Raw genomic sequence first — 20,535 nt, forward strand, 5'->3', positions numbered from 1 at the left:
TTCTCTCCATTTAAACTGGAGCCGGTTACAGTTTCTGTAGTATTCTGTCGAATGCTCTGGGGTGATGGGTCAGAAATGGATCAAAAGGAAGGTTCATCTGGTCTGGATGATCACAAGAAGGTTAAAGTGGGTCGGGGGTACGTATTCTCATCCATACTGCCACCAGTGACCTTGCCTTTCACCAGGTCCCTGCTGGAGCTTGCTACACTTTAGAGTCTTGGCTGTGCGCCTTCCCGTTGCTGCCCTGTACTGTTAGATTGACGTCCTCTTTCTTAGACTTCTCCGGATTGAGAGGATGCGCCTCTGGACTGTCCTCGCTCATGGCGCCGGAGATGGAAGCATAGCGGCCTATTCGGTGCTCCTGCAAGGCAGGGCCCCAGTCTTTGCTGGGCTTGACGGCATTCTTCAACCTCTGAAATCACAAGAAACAGATGAGAATAACGATGAGAAGTCAGCGCTAAAGAATCAGATTCAACGTATTATGACTTTTTTTTCGAGTAATGTATGTTAATGTATGTTTATCTTGTATGTTAATCTTATAGTATATTGTCAATCTATGTTATTGTTGCATTCTCTCCTATTGTAATAGTTCTGGGGAATCTACTAGCATCTTATAGTGTGACGTAGAATAGCTGTTTTTGAACTGTTTTCTCTCTTTTACTCACCTGGAAAAACGTGTCCCCTTCAGAGCGCCAGATTTTGAAAGCTGCATAGCCGGGGATGCATATTACAGAAGACAGAGCCATGAGGAAGCCGATGGTGATGGCCCAGCTGGGGTAGACATAGTCGTTGTATGAAATTGGACGGTACTGAATTACAGTGAAGATCAGAATGAACTAAGAAAGAACGAGAGAAGAAGACAAGAAGTCCTCATTACAGTTCACTAAACCAGATGTCTTGCAAATATCTTTTTTTTGCTCCTAAAGTTATTTTTCTCACAAAGTACCCCCTTATAGCTACAGTATCCTACCAAATATCTTTAGCACTCTTTGGCCCATCTGCAATTACCCTACATGGTTCATGTACAACTAATTGAGACACTTCAATAACGAGTTTTTGCAGCCAACCTGAGAGTCTCCATCTTTAAAACGCATTTCATTGAAACATTGAAGAAATAAATCTGCCCTTTCAACTATACAGCTAGATCCTGAGAGTTAAAGAGAGTCGAGAGACCTGAGACCTCTTTCCCTTGCCGTGAATAATGGTCTATAGACTTACAAATATAATGCCTGGGGAGATGAACCGCCAGCAGATCTGGAAGAATAGAGGAGGCTGGAATCCCAGCATCATCTCAATGTCTTTGAAGTAGTTCCTGTGGCCTGGTAAAGGAGAATCAGTGAGTATCGTCAGCACTTGAAATAATTTTGGAATATACTAGGAGAGGGCAGGACTCAATCCGAGCCGGGACCAAGCAAGACTCTATGAGCCTTTACGTCAGCCATGCTGGAATCACCCAGCTATTCCTCACTATTTATGCTCCCATGTCCAACAGAAAAAGCCATGTGTGAGCTTATCGGAAGAACAATACTGGTAGGATATTTGGAGTAAATTATCCATTTTTATCACTGTTGCAGACCTGCGCTTTTTCATTAATCTGCCTCATTAAAGGAATTAGGTTAGCAGACATGCTTGTCTATGAGGGACAGCCTTTAAAAGAGTGGATCCGTTAATTGTCACATGGCTATAGAGCCAACAGCACGCGGTCACTTACCGTAAATGTACATGATAGCCACGCACATAATACAGGATATGATGACCAGGGAGAAACTAGCAGCGTAGTTATCCATCAGCAACAACCAGTAAATCCCAGCCTGTGAGGGGGAAAGAGAAGCATTAAAAACATCACCCCCATGGTTTGGACAACATGTTCTAAAAGTAAACACCGGCCCAAAAAAGTCTTCAATGACTAGGTGGGTCACTTCCGGTCATCACTATGAAAACTGTGATATTAGGGTTTCCTATAAAAAACAAATATATAAAGTTATATTAACATCCACAATAACTGCCTGGAGCCCCTTGTAATGTGGGGGTTCTGTGGTGGTCCACAGGATTTGCAAGGGGTGAGTATTTAGATCCCGATGCCCATTCCACGCTGCGCTTTAATTATAAAGGTGCAAGAATGTGGAATGCATTATTACAATATAGGCAACTATCTTTCTCCTGTACAGACAGTTCGCTCCAGTATCCAAGGGATCTAAAACGCGCAATCACATGCTCTCTGCGACGAGCGCGCAGTAAGTGAGCTGCTGACATATACTCACATGCCATATCAGTAATAATATAATTTGCAATTTAAAGGGAAACTATTTTTGATCTAGTCTGCCATACCTGCCAAGAGGCGACATTTCACATTAATTACCTGGGTAGTGAGGGGGATTCCAAGGAGGAAACCAACGACAGCCACGCCAAGGGTCACACAGGTTTTCCAGCGTATGATCCATTCATTTCCAATCTCATCCACAATTGCCGTGACCAAAGTCTCCAGTAAACAGAACTATAGTCGATGAAAACCCAGAACACTGATTAGGTTAATGCTCCAGAACCATTTTCAGGGTTAAGAAACAATTTGTGTTCTATGGAAGCCGTTCCAAGCGTTTCAAAGTCATATTCCATGAACCTAATTTCTTAAAATCTTTTAGGGAAAACCTAATATTACCGCAGCTGCCCCTCGATCTGTATAACACACAAAGAGTGCAAAGGGGAAAAGCGGCTTCCCGCAGTGAGCTAAAAAGGCCAAGCAATCCCCAATATTTAAACTAATATTTAAATTGTTGTAAAGGTAATTTAAGAACTAAACAGATCATGAAATGTAGTGTTTGCAGTGCAGGAAGCAGCAGGTCCATTTCAACTGATCTTACAAATAAATACCTGAGTCCCGAGTCCAAGCAGAATGAGCATGAAGAAAAAGAGGATCGACCAAAGCGGTGATATAGGCAGTAGCGTCAGTGCCTCAGGATATGCCACGAATGCCAAGCCAGGGCCGTGGTCCGCCACATCAGAAACATTTACTCCCAGGTGGTGAGCCATGAAGCCCAAGATGGAGAAGATAACGAAGCCGGCATAGACGCTGGTAGCACAGTTGGTGATACTGATAATTATACTGTCTCTGGAAATCAAGCAAGAGAAGAGTCTGATAAATCCGTGTTTGTTATTGACTGGCAGGTGGGGCTGGAAGAAATAACCTTATTAGCATGTCCTTTCAAAATAATTTCCAGGAAACTAAGTCATCGACACTCAAAAATACTGTTCTAAGGGGTTCTTTTTTCATAATATTAATTAGAAAACATGCCGAAGATATAATGTAGACTCCATGACTTGGATGAAGCATAACTAATTTAGCACAAGGACAAATTTATTCTGGTGCACCTTTATCTACATTAATACATTGGTTATTGATGAATAAATAATTATTGCCAAAATATTTGCCAGTGTATATTTTCCATTACTCTTTCCAAATAATCACAACCCCCCAAAAAAGATAATTGTATTATTGTAAAATAAAATAATAACAAATCCTCTTGGACCTCACCTGTAGCAGTTATTGTGGAATTTGTTGTAGGAAGCCATAGTGATGAGACCACCCCAGGCGCAACCCAAAGAGTAGAAGATCTGTGATGCGGCATCACCCCAAACCTACCCGAGAATAAGCAAAAAATACCAAGTTAAAGCAATAAACCAATAAGGAGCAAGTGATTGTGGGTAAAAACCAAATATGCCTCTTATCATCAGAGAGGATCATGGATAAAAACCTAAGCCGCTCCGTCTATTTGCATCCAACTCACCCTGATAAGAGCTTTACAGCATTTATGATGCTTTTATTACATCTTTTTGGTCAAAAAATATATCTGAAGATGAATCAATCATATTGTCTCGTGTCTATACCATTTAATATAAACGAGCAATAATGTGCCCTTTAAGAAAAGATTACAGATGTTTTAAGTTCTTCAACAGAATGTATCACTAGTTACAACATTATACAATTACATATTAAAAATGTACATTTTTGCATCTGTATCTGGGACATGACATATAAATTTACTTTATTACACATACACTGTTTGAGCTTACAGACTTAAATGCATATTAAAAGCAAATGAGCCCTCTATTCAAATGCATTAAAATTAGAAATAAATAGTATTATATTACTATTATTATTATTATTTATTGTGTTATAAAGTGCTATCATATTCCACAGCTCTGTGCAATGGGTAAACAGGACATTACAAGTAATATATAACAAGAGGTGAGGAGGGTCATGCTCAAAAGAGCTTACAATCTAGAGGGGATATATATTTGATCGGTCGATCATTTGTGCCCGAGCAGCCTGGCAGAAAACGTACCTTGGCTTCCAGGATCTTATCCCACTGAGGAGTGAGGTAATACATAATTCCGTTAACGGCTCCTTCCAGAGTGATGCCACGGATGAAGAGGATGGTGAGGACCACGTACGGGAAAGTAGCAGTGAAATAAACAACCTGATGCATACGGGACCACGAGACAAGAAAGCACAGGTCAGAGACCGGGAGCAATGAAAAACGGACAAAAGAACCAACTCAACTTACACTCATTGTGATTCCACTCAATTGCTTTGCTATTTGATGCGGCTTGGGAGTGAGTGACACTTGTGTGTATTGTGAGAGTTGTATACCAGCTCCTTGACTTCACTATATATTACGAGGGTCCGTCCCTAGTGAGCTTCTGCTGAAGCTTGGCTGGCCCTGTGTAATGCATTAAATTATGCATTCTGCAGGGCCACCTCCGCCATTCTACCTGAAACCTGTTGGTGTTGGCTCTTCATAATGAATAGTGAAGTGAGAGAGCTAACTGTCCTGCAAACTTTCCAGCTAACTCTCCCTATCAGTCTGACTCCTAAGTGACTTGGCGAACTGCCTCTGCTGAAAAGTTCGTCTTGTAGAACAGAACTGGGAAATGCTGCTTTGGCGAATAACCGGAAACGGTGGACGTCACCTAAGTGGTGTACTTGGTGCACCATTGGGTCTAGGAAAGAGATCCCCAGGGATATGGAGCATCTGTATGTATGTATATATAAATATACATATATAATTCCAAAGGTCACCACATGACAAGCTTTAATTCCAAGAATATAACATAGCTCGCTAAGCAAACATTGACTTAACTTAAACATACAGCCGTAAGTGTCAATATTTAAGGACCTTCTATATTAATTATGTTTCTGAAAAGCATCCTCGCAACTATTATTAGCTGAACAGCCTGAAAATACCGATCCTATTCACATAAAAAATGGTGCTTCTCTTCTGAAGACGTTTCAATGAGGTTGAGAATATTTTTTTGTTTGCATTATTTACATGAAACCTGTAGAGTCGGGTTTGTATATATATGGAGACCAAGCTAAATTAAAAAAACGGTCAACAGAAGAACTCACCTTTCCAGAGGATTTCACACCTCTTATGAGGCAAAGGAAGACCACGACCCATGACAAGCCAAGGCACCCCAGAAGAGGCAGCCGCACCTCGCCGAAATCTCCAATGTCCCCGGAGACCTGGAGCACATGCCGCCTGCAACACAATATGTATGGATTATTGGGGTGTCGCTGTATGTCCCGCGCACACCTGACGTGACAAATCCGGGGACAGGTGGACATTCTACACAAAGATTTCACACATTTCCTGACGTAAAGTGGCCAGTTAATCCTCTGTATCAATTACAGATGATGTATTATTTGTGTATTTATTTCGATATTTATATCTGATCAATCTCTACATAAATCTGTAATGATCAAGTGCACTATAGAGGCTCAAGTGTCCAACTGTGGCCCCCTAGCTCTCGTAATCCTTTGCTCAGGTCCTTTGGCGGCTTTAGTTGCTCAATAGACTGGCTGGATGTGGTTGAACAGCCCTATAAAGGCTTGGCAAAAATGACTCTCTCCTTTTTTGCTACAACTCCCATTATGCTCAGCCACGATGTTCTGTTTAAGAAATGTTTTTGAACTCCAAGCACTTTAAAAGAATTTCGTATTCCTGACTGCTCGGTGAGGAGCACTGGGTCCCAGGCACGCACCGGCCCTTGTGTTGTGCGCTATAGACAATGCCTTTAGCGTATGAGTTGAAGAGGTATTTCCTGAGCGCCTCTATGGCTGGCAGTCTGAAGCCTTTGTGGGTCCCGTCGTTACGTAATGCACTTATTTCCTCTCTCCAGGAAATATTTGGCTTTGAAACTCCTTCCCCTGCGAGTGAATAGCTGGAGGAGTATATGTTTTTAATTGCGGGAAATGCCACTAACGACCCAACTGCAGAGAGCCGTACCGCGCACGGCCACGTATCAGCATTTATCAAAAGTGGCACAACAGGGAACCCTACGAACACTTCCCGACACCAAGATTCATATAGATCACTTCCAACAAAAGATCCCTCTAGCCAGTAAGAATATGTGACAGACGTTTAAAAAGATACACAGCGAGCAGCTAATAAGAAGGGTGACTGGTGCATTATGGGTTAATGATGGTGCATTACGGGATACTATGTTACAGAGTCCAAGAGAGAGGAAATGTATTATTATCAGCGGCATATTGGAAGCCCCTGTCACAAGGCATGGTAGATGTCTCTATTCATGTATCTACAGTCCCAGCTAGGTTGGTGTCTCAGCTCTTGGTCCCACTTTTTTGGGCCGCACACAGGCAATAAGGGACATCTCCGTGATGTGACATCTTATCCTGTATGCAGCCTTTCCCATGGTGCGCTGTATAAAAAGCACCGAGATGAATGGGTGGTAGCAGTGCTTACTGTCGGTAAGATGAGGCCCCCTGTCTGCTGTAGAAGGTAGTGCAGGAGCCAAAACCAAGATGGGGGACGTGGCAGGGAATAGGCTATATTGGCTGGGACTGGCAGGGTAGAAGAATATAGAAGAAGTGGAGGGCTTTGAGGCTGGGAGAAGGAGATTATGGCTGCGGTGGCTATGCAGGGGATGTAGAAGAGGATTAAGTCTGGTTAATGGGAAAGGGGATTTGGGCTATGCATTTGGCTATAATGAGGAATTATGGAGGGCAGGGGTGATTGTGGCAGGAGTAGTGGTGCTCATTCAAACAGGGGGTAGTTATGTTTCTGTGCTAATGGAGACTGCCACATTTAGAACTCTATGAACAGTTTATGTAATTGTTCTCATAAATAGGACACACGGTATATTTACTCTACCCATTAACTCTGGTAAAAGCGAATGCAAGCGGCTGCAGCCATAGAAGAGTTGTTATAAGAAGTCAGTATTGTTATTAGTTTAGGAAGAGTTCCTGGACTGACAGAGATACAGAGAATAACACCTTATCTCTGGCATCTTTCATTAGCGGTGTCAGCTGCTGGACGTGGCGCCAGTGGATTATGACAATAGCACAATAACCATTCAGCCTGCGGGCTGCCGGGGGGCCAGTGACTTTATAATACAGCTGGGTGTGAGCGTGCGCTGCCAAGTACAATGCAAGGAAGCTCTGTGAAAAATCAAGTTTATTTTAATGTGAATTACGCACCATGGCCCACATTAATACATTCTAATGGGTGAAAAGGGAACATAAAGCTTCTTCAACTAGTCTGCCCAGCTTTATTTGTATGGCGTCAGTCCAACTATAAAGATGGAACCTGCAATCCAGAGGCACAAGGAGCCAATCAGCAGCAGGAAAGGGTTTCCACTCATATCAATGGGAGTGCTTTCTGTGCATACACACAGATGGAGCCCACATGCCCTGCAAGCCCAGGTGATGGAGGAGGCAAGGGAAAAAAGGCAAATGCATATAGGGAGTTTCTACAGAATCCCTTCAAGCATTTGCAAAGGGGCCGCACAAAATGTAAAGGGGACGCTCAGCTATCATTCGCATTAAGGTGTATATGATGGCTTAAGTACTCCTTCCAAAGAAAGCTTTACACATTTGTTCCCTTTAAGAAAGAAAAGTCTTAACTTACCTGCTGATGCCCACATCTGCCTGCCCTTCTATGCAGAAGCCTTTCTCCGACATTACAGAAGACGGCTGTGTCAACATCCAACAGAGGTTTATGGACCCAGCCGGTCCCAGTAATGTCAGAGACTGGCTTCTAAAGACATAAGCAGGGAAAAGTTTGTATATTCAATGCTTTCTACTCTTTTAATGGACCAGTAGGAATAGCAGACCCCTGAGATACCCTCACGTTGCAGAAAGCAAAATTAAGCAAAGGGTAGAGGTTCTGTTGTATGAATATAGCAGTATAAATGTAAAAGGCCAGAGGTGGCTACCCTTTATAAGTACCTCCAGTACTCTTCGCTGGGGCTGGTTCTCTTAAAAGTTTGGTTAATCCCCGATGTGAAGTTGAAAAGGTCCTGGTGTGTTGTGAGGTTGACGGACACGTTGGAGGAAGGGCTGAGGACACCGGCACAGTTATTTGTGTTCCATGGGTTGTTGCAGTAGGTCCATGGCAGAATCCGGTTCATGGACAGAAAGAAGTAGTAAAACGCAATGCAAATCACCACGTTGTAATAAATACCAATATACGTGGAGACTACCATCATGCCGTAGCCTATACCTGTAAGGGGAGAGAACAGACCTTTCACCTAGAGACCTTGCTTGGTTAAACAGGATATAAATGGGGCAGCTGTGTCATTTCCGTACAATATAGCATCATAAAAAGTAGCCAACGGTATCATATTGCATGCAGTTAACACACACCTTGCAAAAAGACAAAGTAATATTCAATACAACATACATGGAACTTTCTTGTTATGTTCACTGGAAGCTAAGCATTTAATGGGTGAAGGCCACGGGGAGAGTGGAACTGATAAAGATGTAAAGTAATAATGATAGAAACACCTGGTTGTAACAGCGTTTACAGCAGAAGTAAAGATATGTTACCATTTCCGGTACCATGAGCTCAAGCAGGTGGGGGAAACAATAACTGGAATTCAGACCTTCCGCTGTGCTGATCTATAGACCGCTTACCATGTTTGATTCCAGAACCCTAGTAGACTGATACAGACTATCTTTGTATAATTCAAATTTGAATGACCCTTAAAGGCTGGACTCGGGATCAGCAAACATACCTTTAAACACCGGGCTAACCTTCCACACACCAAGACACCCTTGACTTGCAAACTGCCCAAAGGACAGCTCCATGAAGAAGAGGGGGATGCCGCAGAATACCAGCATGATAAAATATGGAAACATGAATGCCCCTGCATGAAAGGAAACAAAAAAATGCTTAAACATATTTATTTCATGTATGTAATATTAACTATAACCGCAGAAACAAAATTTAATAAGGTTCAGTTTGGCTACAGAACAGTCCAGGCTAGACTTAGCCTTTCCAGAAGACTAGTGGGAAAAGAGTAAGACAGAGCAAACACACTTTACATGGCAGTGGCATAAATATAGAATATAAAGAGCATAAAACAAACAAAAAAAACGAGGCCTAGGGCTAAAGTGTAGGAATAAAAGAAAATACAGTCCAACCCAAGAACATGAAACAGGACAAAAACAGAAGTGCCAATTTCATTCAGTTCTGGTCCCAGTGATTCATTCATCACACAGAATGTTTGGTATATTGTTCTAGGGGGAACAATGCAGCAATGTCCTCAGCTATTCAATGTAACACAAACATGAGTCTAAGTTGTGCTGCTCGCCCCTCTACAACAATAGCCTGTGTGACCCAGATGCCGCTCCAGTCTGAGGCCAAGCTGACGAACACACATAGTCATTTCCCACTGTCCCACTGCTATGGTAAAGTTACGGCTTACTCCTACCTCCCCCATTCCTGTAGCAGAGATACGGGAACCTCCAAACATTCCCCAATCCCACGGCATATCCGACACTGGTCAGCACAAACTCAATCTGGTTTCCCCAGTTGCCTCGTTTCAAGTTCTCGTCTTTCTTTGTTGCCTCCCCGGGCACAGCACCGTTCTGCAAAAACAACAAAACATGAAGTTTAGTAACGCCGCCCCTGATCACAACGGTATCTCTCTCTAACTATGTATCACAAATGGTCTCCAAAGCCTCAAGAACATACAAGATGTTATGAGGACATTGTAATGTTGTGTAACGTTAATGACTAGTTAAGAATCTTTACGTAGAGTATTGTTTACCCAATCCGGTGCAAAGAGGGGCAATCATTTTTACCACTTTAAGCAGCTGCAGAAGCACTTTTTAACATCACGAGGCCACACATACTGTTTTGTTGTTCTTTTCATAAATTAAGGGGTTATTTTAAACTACCAGTCTGCATTTTTTTCAGTTATGACTAAAGTTAAAGTAGGGATTTAGTCCTAAGAGTATCCCGTCCCCAAACCCCCCCAGCAAATGGTTGTACATAACGTTACGGGGTGTGGAGCGGCACTGGTTCTCTGCTCTCGTCAAGAAACGGTTGCCGGCATGAGCAGCCCAGGAAGGGCAGAGACTGCTGGGATTTACACAAAGCATCTGTGACAAGAGGTCTGTCTCAGTCTACACACAAAGCCCGCTCTGTTCTTCCCCTGTCTCTTCACATTCCGGGCACAACATGAGGCTAGCATGGGAGGTCTCAGACCTATCCCCCCTTACCTTGTCTACTCTCCGTGGACACGGGAGACATGGCAACTTGGCAGCAACACACTCGAAAATGCAAGTGGTCATTTTCCAGAGGGGGGGAGAACAAATTTCACTTATGCCCCTTATATTATTGTATCCACAAAGCCAGTCATCCTCCGTCACAAGGGGTTTGTTAAATTTCAACACAATAACTTTTTATATCCGTGGTAGCATCCCACGGTCTGGTATTTCAAAGAGTGCTTGGCTTATGATGTTAGAAGTTTAACTGAAATGTGTCGCAGCTTTTATTTATAAGAACAACCAAGACGCTACAACTGATTATAGATATAAAAGGAGATCAAATGAATTAGACATAGATGGTGACACTTAAAAGCTAAGAAAACAAGAATTACCAGTGCAGTTTAAGTTATTCACTGTGTAAAAAATGTGTAATATATGTGTAATGTATGTGTAATACATGTGTAATATATGTGTAATACATGTGTAATGTATGTGTAATAAATGTGTAATACGTGTGTAATACATGTGTAATGTATGTGTAATAAATGTGTAATACGTGTGTAATACATGTGTAATACATGTGTAATATATGTGTAATGCATGTGTGATATAATGTCCTATTGGCTCTGGGGTTTTTTTAACCCATAGGAAGATGGTAAACAGGCAGGAGGAGGCAGCAGATGCTCATGGCATGAGTTAAGTCAGGTCAAGTAAAGAATGGTCACTAATTACAATGAGGTATGGACTGGGCACCAGGCAAAGTGGAAGCTGCCAAGTCCCTACGGCAGAATTTTCACAAGAATAAATGTCTCTATAGCCGTTTTATCTACAGTCGAGGGCACATCCGGGGAACACTCAGAAAACATTAAGCAGAAAAAGAAAGGTACATGGAGAGGCAGTGCCTTTGGTTAAAGCCGGTGTGTATAACCGGAACCTCGTAGGGAGTATACGCACAGATAATGGCATTTGATCTCTTAGACGGTCTGGGTCACACATATAAAACCCGATTCAATGAACGCACTAAATAGTGCAACTAGCTGTAACCACATCATGGCATTTCGGACTACGACCTATCTATCCAACCTAAACCTCCGCAAACCATTGTAAGCCCCCCCACTGGGACCTGGATTTGGCCCATCTGGGTGATAAGGACTTCTAGTTGGACAACCAGCTTCAAACAAAAATAGCATTTAAAAAGTAAGTGTAGATTGATGATCCCATAATTGTATGTGCCAAGAATTGCCAGGTACTATCAATGTGTAGGAATTTCAAAATAAAATCCCATTTCCAAGTATTCTATGGCACCATAAATCCTGCATGCACAGGGTAGGAATAAATCTATCCTGAATTAAAGAAAAGACCAAGGTCTGATTAAGGTCCTTAACATTAGGAAAAATGTGCATATTAGATGGACGGAATAGTTCTAATCTGCTAATTCTATATTCCCACAAACAACATCTTGGGCATTTAAAGCCTTTTAGGTTTTATCTGCCTTATTAGATGACTTAAAGAAACACTTACCTATATACAACAGCTTCTGCTCTACACATTAACCAATTATTATTTATTACTATTATTTATTGTTTTATATAGCGCCATCAAATTCCGTAGCATTGTACAACGGGTAATTGTAAAACACATTGTTTTCTTCCTTTGACAACATTAAATTATTATTATTAGTTGATTTATATAGCGTTGTCATATTACACTGTGCTGTACAATGGGTAAGATCCAGCTTGCCTACAATTAGACTTTATGATCACTTGCAGACTCCCAACATACATCTCTAGAGGAGTCTCTGTCATATTATGGGTTAAATGCATTAATGTTCACATCTTTTTTTTTTCAAAGCCAGCTATTGTGTACAAAAACAATGGCCACAAAATAGAAGGGAACCAGCCCCTACGTGACTGCGAAATACAAGCTCCAATTCTGATCCAAATACAATAGCTGAGGTCAGCCCCGTACCCAGGGAGGGGCAAATCAGCAAGTTCAGGGGTCTTGTTTTTCAAAAAAGAGCCATCTATATAAACATTCTTGCCTATGTCATCTGGACCATGGGACCGCCAGGGAAACAAACCAGGCTTACAAATACAACTGCCGTGAGAAAGCAAAAAAGCACATATTTATACCATTCCAAAAACATTCCAAAAATGGGCCAAATGCAACATTCCGCCGGTTGCTACGGTGGTTGCTCTTCATTTACAAATGGTCTTAGTTTAAGAGTTGAGAAGAAACTCATCAATGACTTTCAAACTACTATGGAAATATATCAGCTAATTTGACATGAAAACTAAACCTGCATGTCTCCCGCGTGTCCCTTTTTCCTTGATGTCCCTTGTTTGTAGGATGTTTGCCGGGTATGAGGGTATCACAGGGTTCGTCAGCCCTCAAACTCACAACTCAGCTACAGCTCAACATTCACTCGACTCTTTTAATGACAACGCAAGTTGTTGAGGGTAGTTTCTCAAGACAAGCCATGTAAGTCAATCATGTTACCTTTCTGACTCAACTGAGAAGGGATCTTTCAGTAAGTTGTTTTGAATGTCTTAAGATGTGCTTAGACACATTACGTAGTATGTGGGCTTAAATATAGAGACATTTATTGATCCGTATAATCCTGCCACCTACATAAGAAATGTATAGAAGAAGAAGAAGAAGCCCAAGAGTCCTTCTCGGTGGGTTCCTCGGACTTCAGGTTGCTCGGGAACCTTCTCCCCACGCTCGGCTTCAGGGCTCTCCTCTGCGGGAAGCTGTCTGCCGGCAACTGCTTTAAATCCTCTGCAAATCGCGAGATGTTGTCGGTGATTTTGCTCAGGTCTGTGGCGCGCTGGCATCAGGAGTCTGTGTGCACCTAACCATGTCATTCAATTACTGACGCAAGTGGCCTGGATGTGACGGGCACTTATCCTTACGCATATATGTCAGGCAAAGCAATCTGCCGATAGCTAATCCTTGCAGAAAAATGGTCTAGTTTAACCCCTTGCCCTCTGTGATGCTATCCACTATAATGTGAACACCGCATACTTGGCGAAGCCACCATGAAAGGCTGCCGGAAGAGGGGCTTTTCCTTGCCTTTACATGTACTGGATAGTTTTGCCCTTACTATGGAGAAATTAAATGTTTCATTTAGAAGAAGACTCTGGGGGCTTTTTTATATCAGTCACCTAGGCTAAAAAGTAAATCGAGGCTAAAAATGTTTTTCCATTGAAACCAAAGTAAGCTGTATTTTTTCCATAATTATTTGCCTACTTTGGCCTCTGGGAGATTTTGATAAACATATCCCATCATATTGCTCCTTATTTTAGCAATGTTGGCGTTCAGTGCCTTAGTGCAGCTGGCTCCCTATCATTGGCCAACAGAGCATGATAATGCAATTGGGATGCGTGCGGCTGACCCAAGCAGCATACAGAACGCTAACGAGGAAGGGCTTAGCTTCGTAAACTACCGCTGATGGCTAAGAGCACGCTGGATTCATTGTTACCATTGTACATACTTTGATACACCTTTGCATATCTGGGTATGCATGTATCTATATAAGAAATACAATAACTCGGGTACAGAATTAAGTCTCTTCAGAGAAAGCGATCAAAATGTAAAAATTTAAAATACCTGCAAAACTAAAAAACATCACTACGGTCAAAAGCATCATTGTTAGAACAACCACTGGATGTGATGTATTGGTAAATTAAAAAAAAAATAATAATAAAGAAGGCCACATGACAAAAAAGTAAAGAGAATACTCAGAAATATGAATGGATTTGGGCAGATGATCTCCTATCAATAAGGTGCTGGGATAAGTTCAGGAACCCAAGCTCCATAACTATATTTGAACTTCTGAAAAGTGATCTTTATTTTAAGATGAATTTACGATGGATTATATCTGTCTCTTTAACAGCTCACAATACATAATGGAGCCATGATAGAGCAAGAGGTTGGGAAATTACCGCTACTTTACCCTAAGGAAGGGGTAAATGCATTGACGAGAAACTCAAATTGGTGTTTAATTATTTAAAAAATGAAACCGGTATAAAACAATGATACCCCGAATAAAAAATACAATGAAGACCTATAAAATGTGGTTTTTATAACAAGGAGAGAAAACAGTAATTGGCAAAAAAGGGTCTCTGCTCAGCAGTTAAATCCTTTTTCTTTCTGGCTTATCCAGTGTTGCAACGAGATAAACCAACACAATATTTGTAAAGGCTTTGGTAAATAGTGATCAAAAGCCTCTGCTATGACGTGAACTTTGTAACCAGAAAAAAAACAAAAGTAGTAACCGGAAATGCTGGGTGTGAAGGTCGATTGATTGATCGATCTATCCAAATAAATGAAATATGCATCGTTTAATGGTGTAAATGATCATTTAATTGTCTTTATTCTGTGCAAAGATTGGCATTTTAAACGTCCACTCCATGGAAGGTCGTCAGGTTTGGCCTGAGTTCTGGGAACTTTCTAAATGAGCTGATGGTGAGATTGAAGATTCTATGTAGTAACTCGCCAAATGTGTCAACAAAGTGACTCTCATTAGATATACTTAAATGAGTCACCTGCATTCAAGCAGGGATATCAACCATAATATACAGGTAGACGAAGCACCTATTGGTAATCTTATATATGATCACAGGAGTGTAGAATAGGAAGGAGTCGGCTCCAGACAGTGAGACCCTGAGAATCTACCCCTTCACCCTGAGACCCCGAGATTAGGGCAAAAACCCTGAGACTCAGAGTCCAACCCTGAGAGTTCCCAGGGATGGCAAGAACTTCGCATGATGAATTAAATATGTACAGAAGAATCACCGGCTCTATACCTGAAACTTTCTATGTGCATTATTTAAACTGGCTATTGATTTTTAGTAAAAATCATTCCAATCTCACCGTCTCCTGAATACCCCCCATTCTTTTTTTTCAGATGCTAATGAGTGGTCTTCATCCACAATGGGCTTATTTTGTTAGTGGTCTTTACATGGCATTTGGCTCCTATTAGCATGTTTCAAAAGAAAGATACCCATCATTGATGTGGGTAGCCTGCGGATTAAGGATAGATTGTCCGAATCTCTCTGATTTACGTTTGGGAAGCTCATCCCCCATCCCTGACAGTCGGGAGGATCTGGGGTGTCCTTCCGCCCGTGGCATTCAGTGGAGCTCACACAAAACATAACAAAGCAGGCCATTTCATAAAAACCAAACTTGCAGGTCCCACAGAAACCTGAATTGCCCTCTCACACAAAAGACGAAGAGTTATGCCTGTCAGAGGGGTTCCTGGAGAGACAAGGGAGAGGAAACGGTATGGGGAGTTTCCGAGGTCATTCGAAATTAAGGGGATGTTTTTAGAAGGCCATCAATTTCACTCTGGCAGAGAAAGTTTGAGCGATTAAGAAACGTTAATAAACGTAAAACCGCAAACTCCACGTAAGATCGACCGGTATTTACTCTCACTCTCCCAAGAGTTATCAGGAATACGGCAAACCAAGATAGGCTTTAACCAGTTATCAATATTTAAACAAAGCTCGTGGCAGCACCTTGTCCCAAGCATTGTGCAACAGATAACAGCAATGGGGAGGGTCACATCCACTAGTGAATAGATTCCCCAGTGTCCGTTTTATCACAATCATTTTACTCAGTGCTATATATATATATATATATGTGTGTGCTATATATATGTATATATATGTGTGTGTCTGTATGTATGTGTGTGGGGGGGCACAAGTTATTGCATAGCCATAGTAGGACAATACAACATAAAAACATACGTTTAAGAAGCCTCATAGAGTTCATATGGCAACAGCCTATCAGCGCTCGCTTTCCTATCACATGACAACTAAGTGGCAAAAAAGTATCAATGAGGCAAATTTTTACAAGGTGCAAGAATTATTTCTGGGAACAAAACTAGGAATTATACTTCTAACTTTTTATGATGTATTCAACAAAAGTTTTCTTTAAATTGAATTGAAACATAGGTTTTGAAAATATATATATATATTTATTTTTTTTTAAATGTAATGTCCTTTATACATAAAGGCTGAGATAGAGACTTCCCTATTTTAGCCGTCGATGAAACACCAAACGCTGTTTAATAAAGAACTTCAGACTCTCCAAGTAAACCTGGTTGACTTCAAGATGTAGAGAGCCGACACAAGCACCCGAACGGAGATATTTACAGATAAAGACCGAGGAAGGAAGGTAGAGGAATGGAACCCAGAGCGACGCACACAGATGGCCCCCTTTTTTCCGGGGGCACTCAGCCTGAATTAACCACATTACAAGCTTCCATTTCAACTCAAGCAGCAAGAAGCATGTTTCTCTTCCAAACGCTGTCTCTGCCAGGACAAGACTCAAGCCAACATCTCCATTTCACATTCTATCTGCTTACAACGAATTCCGGCATTCACAAAATTGTCGGGTTCCCTCTCCTTGTAATCAAGTGTTAAGTTATTCCTGTTTATTAATGTTTATTACAATCACGCAGTAAATTGGTTGGTATATTTCTGGTATATCTAATAAGCGGCTGAATTTCACGCGCAGACCAATATGGCGTCAGTCTCTGTTTCTACAATGTTTAGTTTTAAGGGTGCCATTCGGTGACGTGAAATCAATTAAAAATATTTTGTTAAGACCTATTCAGTAAAAAACAAGTTTGCATTTTAATAAAAACATCCATATTACATGAAGTGAGAATGTTTTCATAGAATTACCACTGCTTTCATAAAAAAAAAGTCAAGGAAGTTACTCTATGAGACAAAGATGCATCCGAATTACAAAATCCGATGCACATAAAGGATCCAGTGGTGGTGTGGTTGAGGCTAGCTGAACTAGGAGAGATGAGGGCTACTAGCGTGGTTAGATGGGGCATTTGCCCATCTGGGGACTTTTTAAATTAACTAACCCTGACCAAATTTTAAGCATTGGATTGGAATCATAAAGATTATGCTGATGTGGCTTACTAATGGTGAGGACCAAATGGTTTTAATAACTGTCCATATGAAAATCCCTGACTTTTTTGGGGTGTCACCTGTATGCAAGCAGTGATCTCAGCTGTAAGTAGAATGTAATGTAGAATACTTAGAGTCATCTGCACATTACGCAACCCTTAGAATTTGCCCATTTAACTTCTTAAATCGATAGAAAAATCCTGAGACTCAGGGTCAGAACCACAGATGGGCTTCTAAGAAAGCAAAACAGTCAGATCTTTAGGTACCAAATCCACTTGCGACACCTTACAAATAACACCATGTGTCTTTAACCCTTATTTTAGACCTGATCTCGATTTACATCATCACGTACTTTGAGTTACATTATACTGCCTTCGTCATATTATGGTCAATGGCCATTTGATTTCAGTCTTACTATTTTACAACATCGTAAGACTACGTGAACATGTAAAAGCTCTGTACTGTGATACATTTTAACTGCATGCAAGAGAGTGCATTGTGTAATGCAATTAATGCTGTGTGTAGTTATTTCTATTCTAGAGAATTAAATATCTGGTTAGGAATATAAACTCACTTTATTTTGCTTCTATGTAAACTTGGATTCAACTGTAAATTGTCTTCCCCTGTAAATTAAAACAATCCAAGGATTGCTCATTTTTCAATGAGGTTTCCATAACTTTCTGTAGACTGTGTACAGGGGTAACGAGTTTTATATATTGATAAGATTCCAGATATTCATGAGGTTTTCATTTATTTAGGACTCAACATCATATCACTAGAACGGCATTAAATGAAAGAAATTCTGTTGCGCCGCCAAGTGAAGCCCACGGGGCTTTTATTTTATAGATTTAAAGATTTTAACTAAAATCTGATTGTTGTTATGAACTGAACAACAATCGCAACCTTTCACTGTATTTCAATTATACTTGAAAGTGCCCAAAACAAAAGAACCGAAATGTGCATTTATAGAACTAAGTATACTTAAGCTGACAATGAGAATAAAAAATCCCACCGCGATGGACATCACTGCAATGAAGAAGAGTTTAATGGTTTTGCTCTCCATCACCTAAACTACTACACGTCAGAAAACTGCGGGTATTATGAAAATAACTAGCAAAATGATTTATAGGTAATAAAAACACTGAGTACACGCGTGTAGCATGCAAATAATATAGTAGGTAATAAATAATTCCATAAGAATATAAAAATATAAAAAAAATCTAAGGAATGCGATGTCTCATGATGTCCTCTAATGCATAAACAAAACTTTCCAATTATGATACACAATGCTAAAACAGACATACATAAAATGTTATATATTGGGGGTTTTTTTTAGATTTACCATTAAAACAAAACAATGAAAAAGGATATATATAAAAATACAAAACTGAGGTCATTAGAAAATAGTAAAGAAAAATAGAATTTTGTGTCCTTCACAAAAAGGATTTTTTAGTTACGAGAAAAGAAATTCCAGAACCAGAGCTGCCGACAGATCATATCACCTACCACACATAGTCCCATCTTAACTTTCTTCCCGACCTGTGAATTCTTGGAATCGTTCTAGGCCAGATTCTCCAAAGGGGAAAAGAAATGGGTGAGCCTCTCAGGTATGGACGGTTTGTGTCTTGGCTCTACGCTGGTCCCTGAGATGAGGGCACACAACATTTCACGGGCGGAAAAGAAGGAGGAAAGAGAAAGGGGAGACAAATTTACTGGTTCCTGATATAAATCCACACGGGGACAATAAAATGCTGCGGAAGTGTATGTTTTCTCAAAGACGCGTACATCGTTTATCTGCCAGCTTTTTAGGCAGTGACATGCTTTCAAAGTGGCTGAAATGCGTTAAGAAGTCTCTGGCACATCCATAGACTATGCAGAGGAGGGGGCTTCAGTCAGGACAATCTCCTCTCCCCACCCCCCAACTACACCCTCACCCCCACTTTCTCCTCCTTGTGTATTCAGTCCTTTCTGGAGTGAAAGACACAAAAACCCCTCGGCCTCCCCACTTTTTATGCTCTTACAAAGCAAAGGAACTTATGACCTCTTCTTTTCGATATCTCAACTAACTTGGAAGACCAAAAAAAGGTTTAAGGCCAGGAAGAAGAAGAAAGCAAAAGAAACTAGCATTTCGCACGTGAAACATTTTTAAAACAGAAGGAATTTCCATTCTCTTTTTGGTCGGCTGAGCCTCTTTTTTAAGCATCCCTATGAGCTTTCAAGCTCTCCTGTCTTCAAAATTTTACTTTCGGAAGACCCGATTATATGACGTCCATCTTGCTACTGTGAAAATTCATCCCGGAAAAAAAAGGGGACAATTTAGCAGGGATTGAAACAATTCCAGAGGACATCATACAGTTTCCCTGGGAGCTTCGTACAAAAGAGGCATTGAGGCAAGGCCACACTCGGCATCGTTATACTGATCCTTGTACCTTTCTGGGTTTATCATCGGTTTGCAAATATTTTTACATTCATTGGCGACATTGGACTCCATATAACTCCTAGGACCACTTGTTGTGCCTCCCTCCATTCTTCAGCCTAAATGTATTGCACATTTTAGTTATATTGTTAATACATTTCCTCCTTTTGTGTATACTGAAATCCATCTGAAATCCACGGGTTCTTCTACGCACTCCTCCGTAGGAGCACACACAACGTCTACGTAACTGCTGCTGGTAATCAGACCACAGTTTGTGAAAGTTGTCTGTATCATATCATCTATATTTTGTGCAAAATACAAAACCATTGTGCCACAAGTGGCTGTCTGTACAGAACAAAGTAAAGCGAACAAAAACGAACAAAAAAATAAAATAGCCGGTAAAACACACAATGCGTTTTAGTTGCAAAGGGAAATAATGGAGTCAATGGTTAGCAAACATTAAGAATATTGAGTTGGTTTCCATAGTGTTTATATTCAGATCTTTGCCATGGGATTCATACTCCTTATAACATGGTCCCCGTATGATGGCTGAGTACGTGCGTTGTGGTCATAATATGGCCTTTCAGCATTCCCATTAAAACATTATGTAGTAATCAATAAAGCATAATTTCATATTGTATATGTTCTGTAACTGTTAATAACACTGAATGTTC

The 20,535-nt window shown here is 40.9% G+C and overlaps 1 protein-coding gene across 1 annotated transcript; it reads right to left on the reverse strand.

The window, feature by feature from the left end:
- Positions 1-202: 202 nt before the first annotated feature.
- LOC149288548 (sodium- and chloride-dependent glycine transporter 1) lies at positions 203-18,966 on the reverse strand. Its single transcript, XM_089491596.1, has 13 exons — positions 18,952-18,966; positions 9,733-9,889; positions 9,034-9,165; positions 8,246-8,519; positions 5,405-5,537; positions 4,341-4,475; positions 3,530-3,633; positions 2,869-3,106; positions 2,360-2,494; positions 1,712-1,811; positions 1,219-1,319; positions 666-836; positions 203-412 (listed from the first exon to the last, which is right to left on the reverse strand). Exons 1-13 carry the CDS (start codon positions 18,964-18,966, stop codon positions 203-205), a joined length of 1,905 nt encoding a protein of 634 aa, XP_089347722.1.
- Between the last annotated feature and the right edge of the window lie 1,569 nt (positions 18,967-20,535).

The sequence above is a fragment of the Sceloporus occidentalis genome, unplaced genomic scaffold, assembly GCF_023333645.1.
Source record: "Sceloporus occidentalis isolate IW3139 unplaced genomic scaffold, rSceOcc1.0.p SCAF_51, whole genome shotgun sequence".
NCBI classification, from domain to species: domain Eukaryota; kingdom Metazoa; phylum Chordata; class Lepidosauria; order Squamata; family Phrynosomatidae; genus Sceloporus; species Sceloporus occidentalis.

What these genes read in the sequence shown, in the direction of transcription:
- LOC149288548 (XM_089491596.1), bottom strand. An exon ending in GTGTGAAATCCTCTGGAAAG is followed by an intron (nt 4,476 to 5,404) that starts GTGAGTTCTTCT and finishes CGTATGCATCAG; the next exon opens with GTTGTTTATTTCACTGCTAC. An exon ending in TGCTTGGACTCGGGACTCAG is followed by an intron (nt 2,495 to 2,868) that starts GTATTTATTTGT and finishes CATCGACTATAG; the next exon opens with TTCTGTTTACTGGAGACTTT.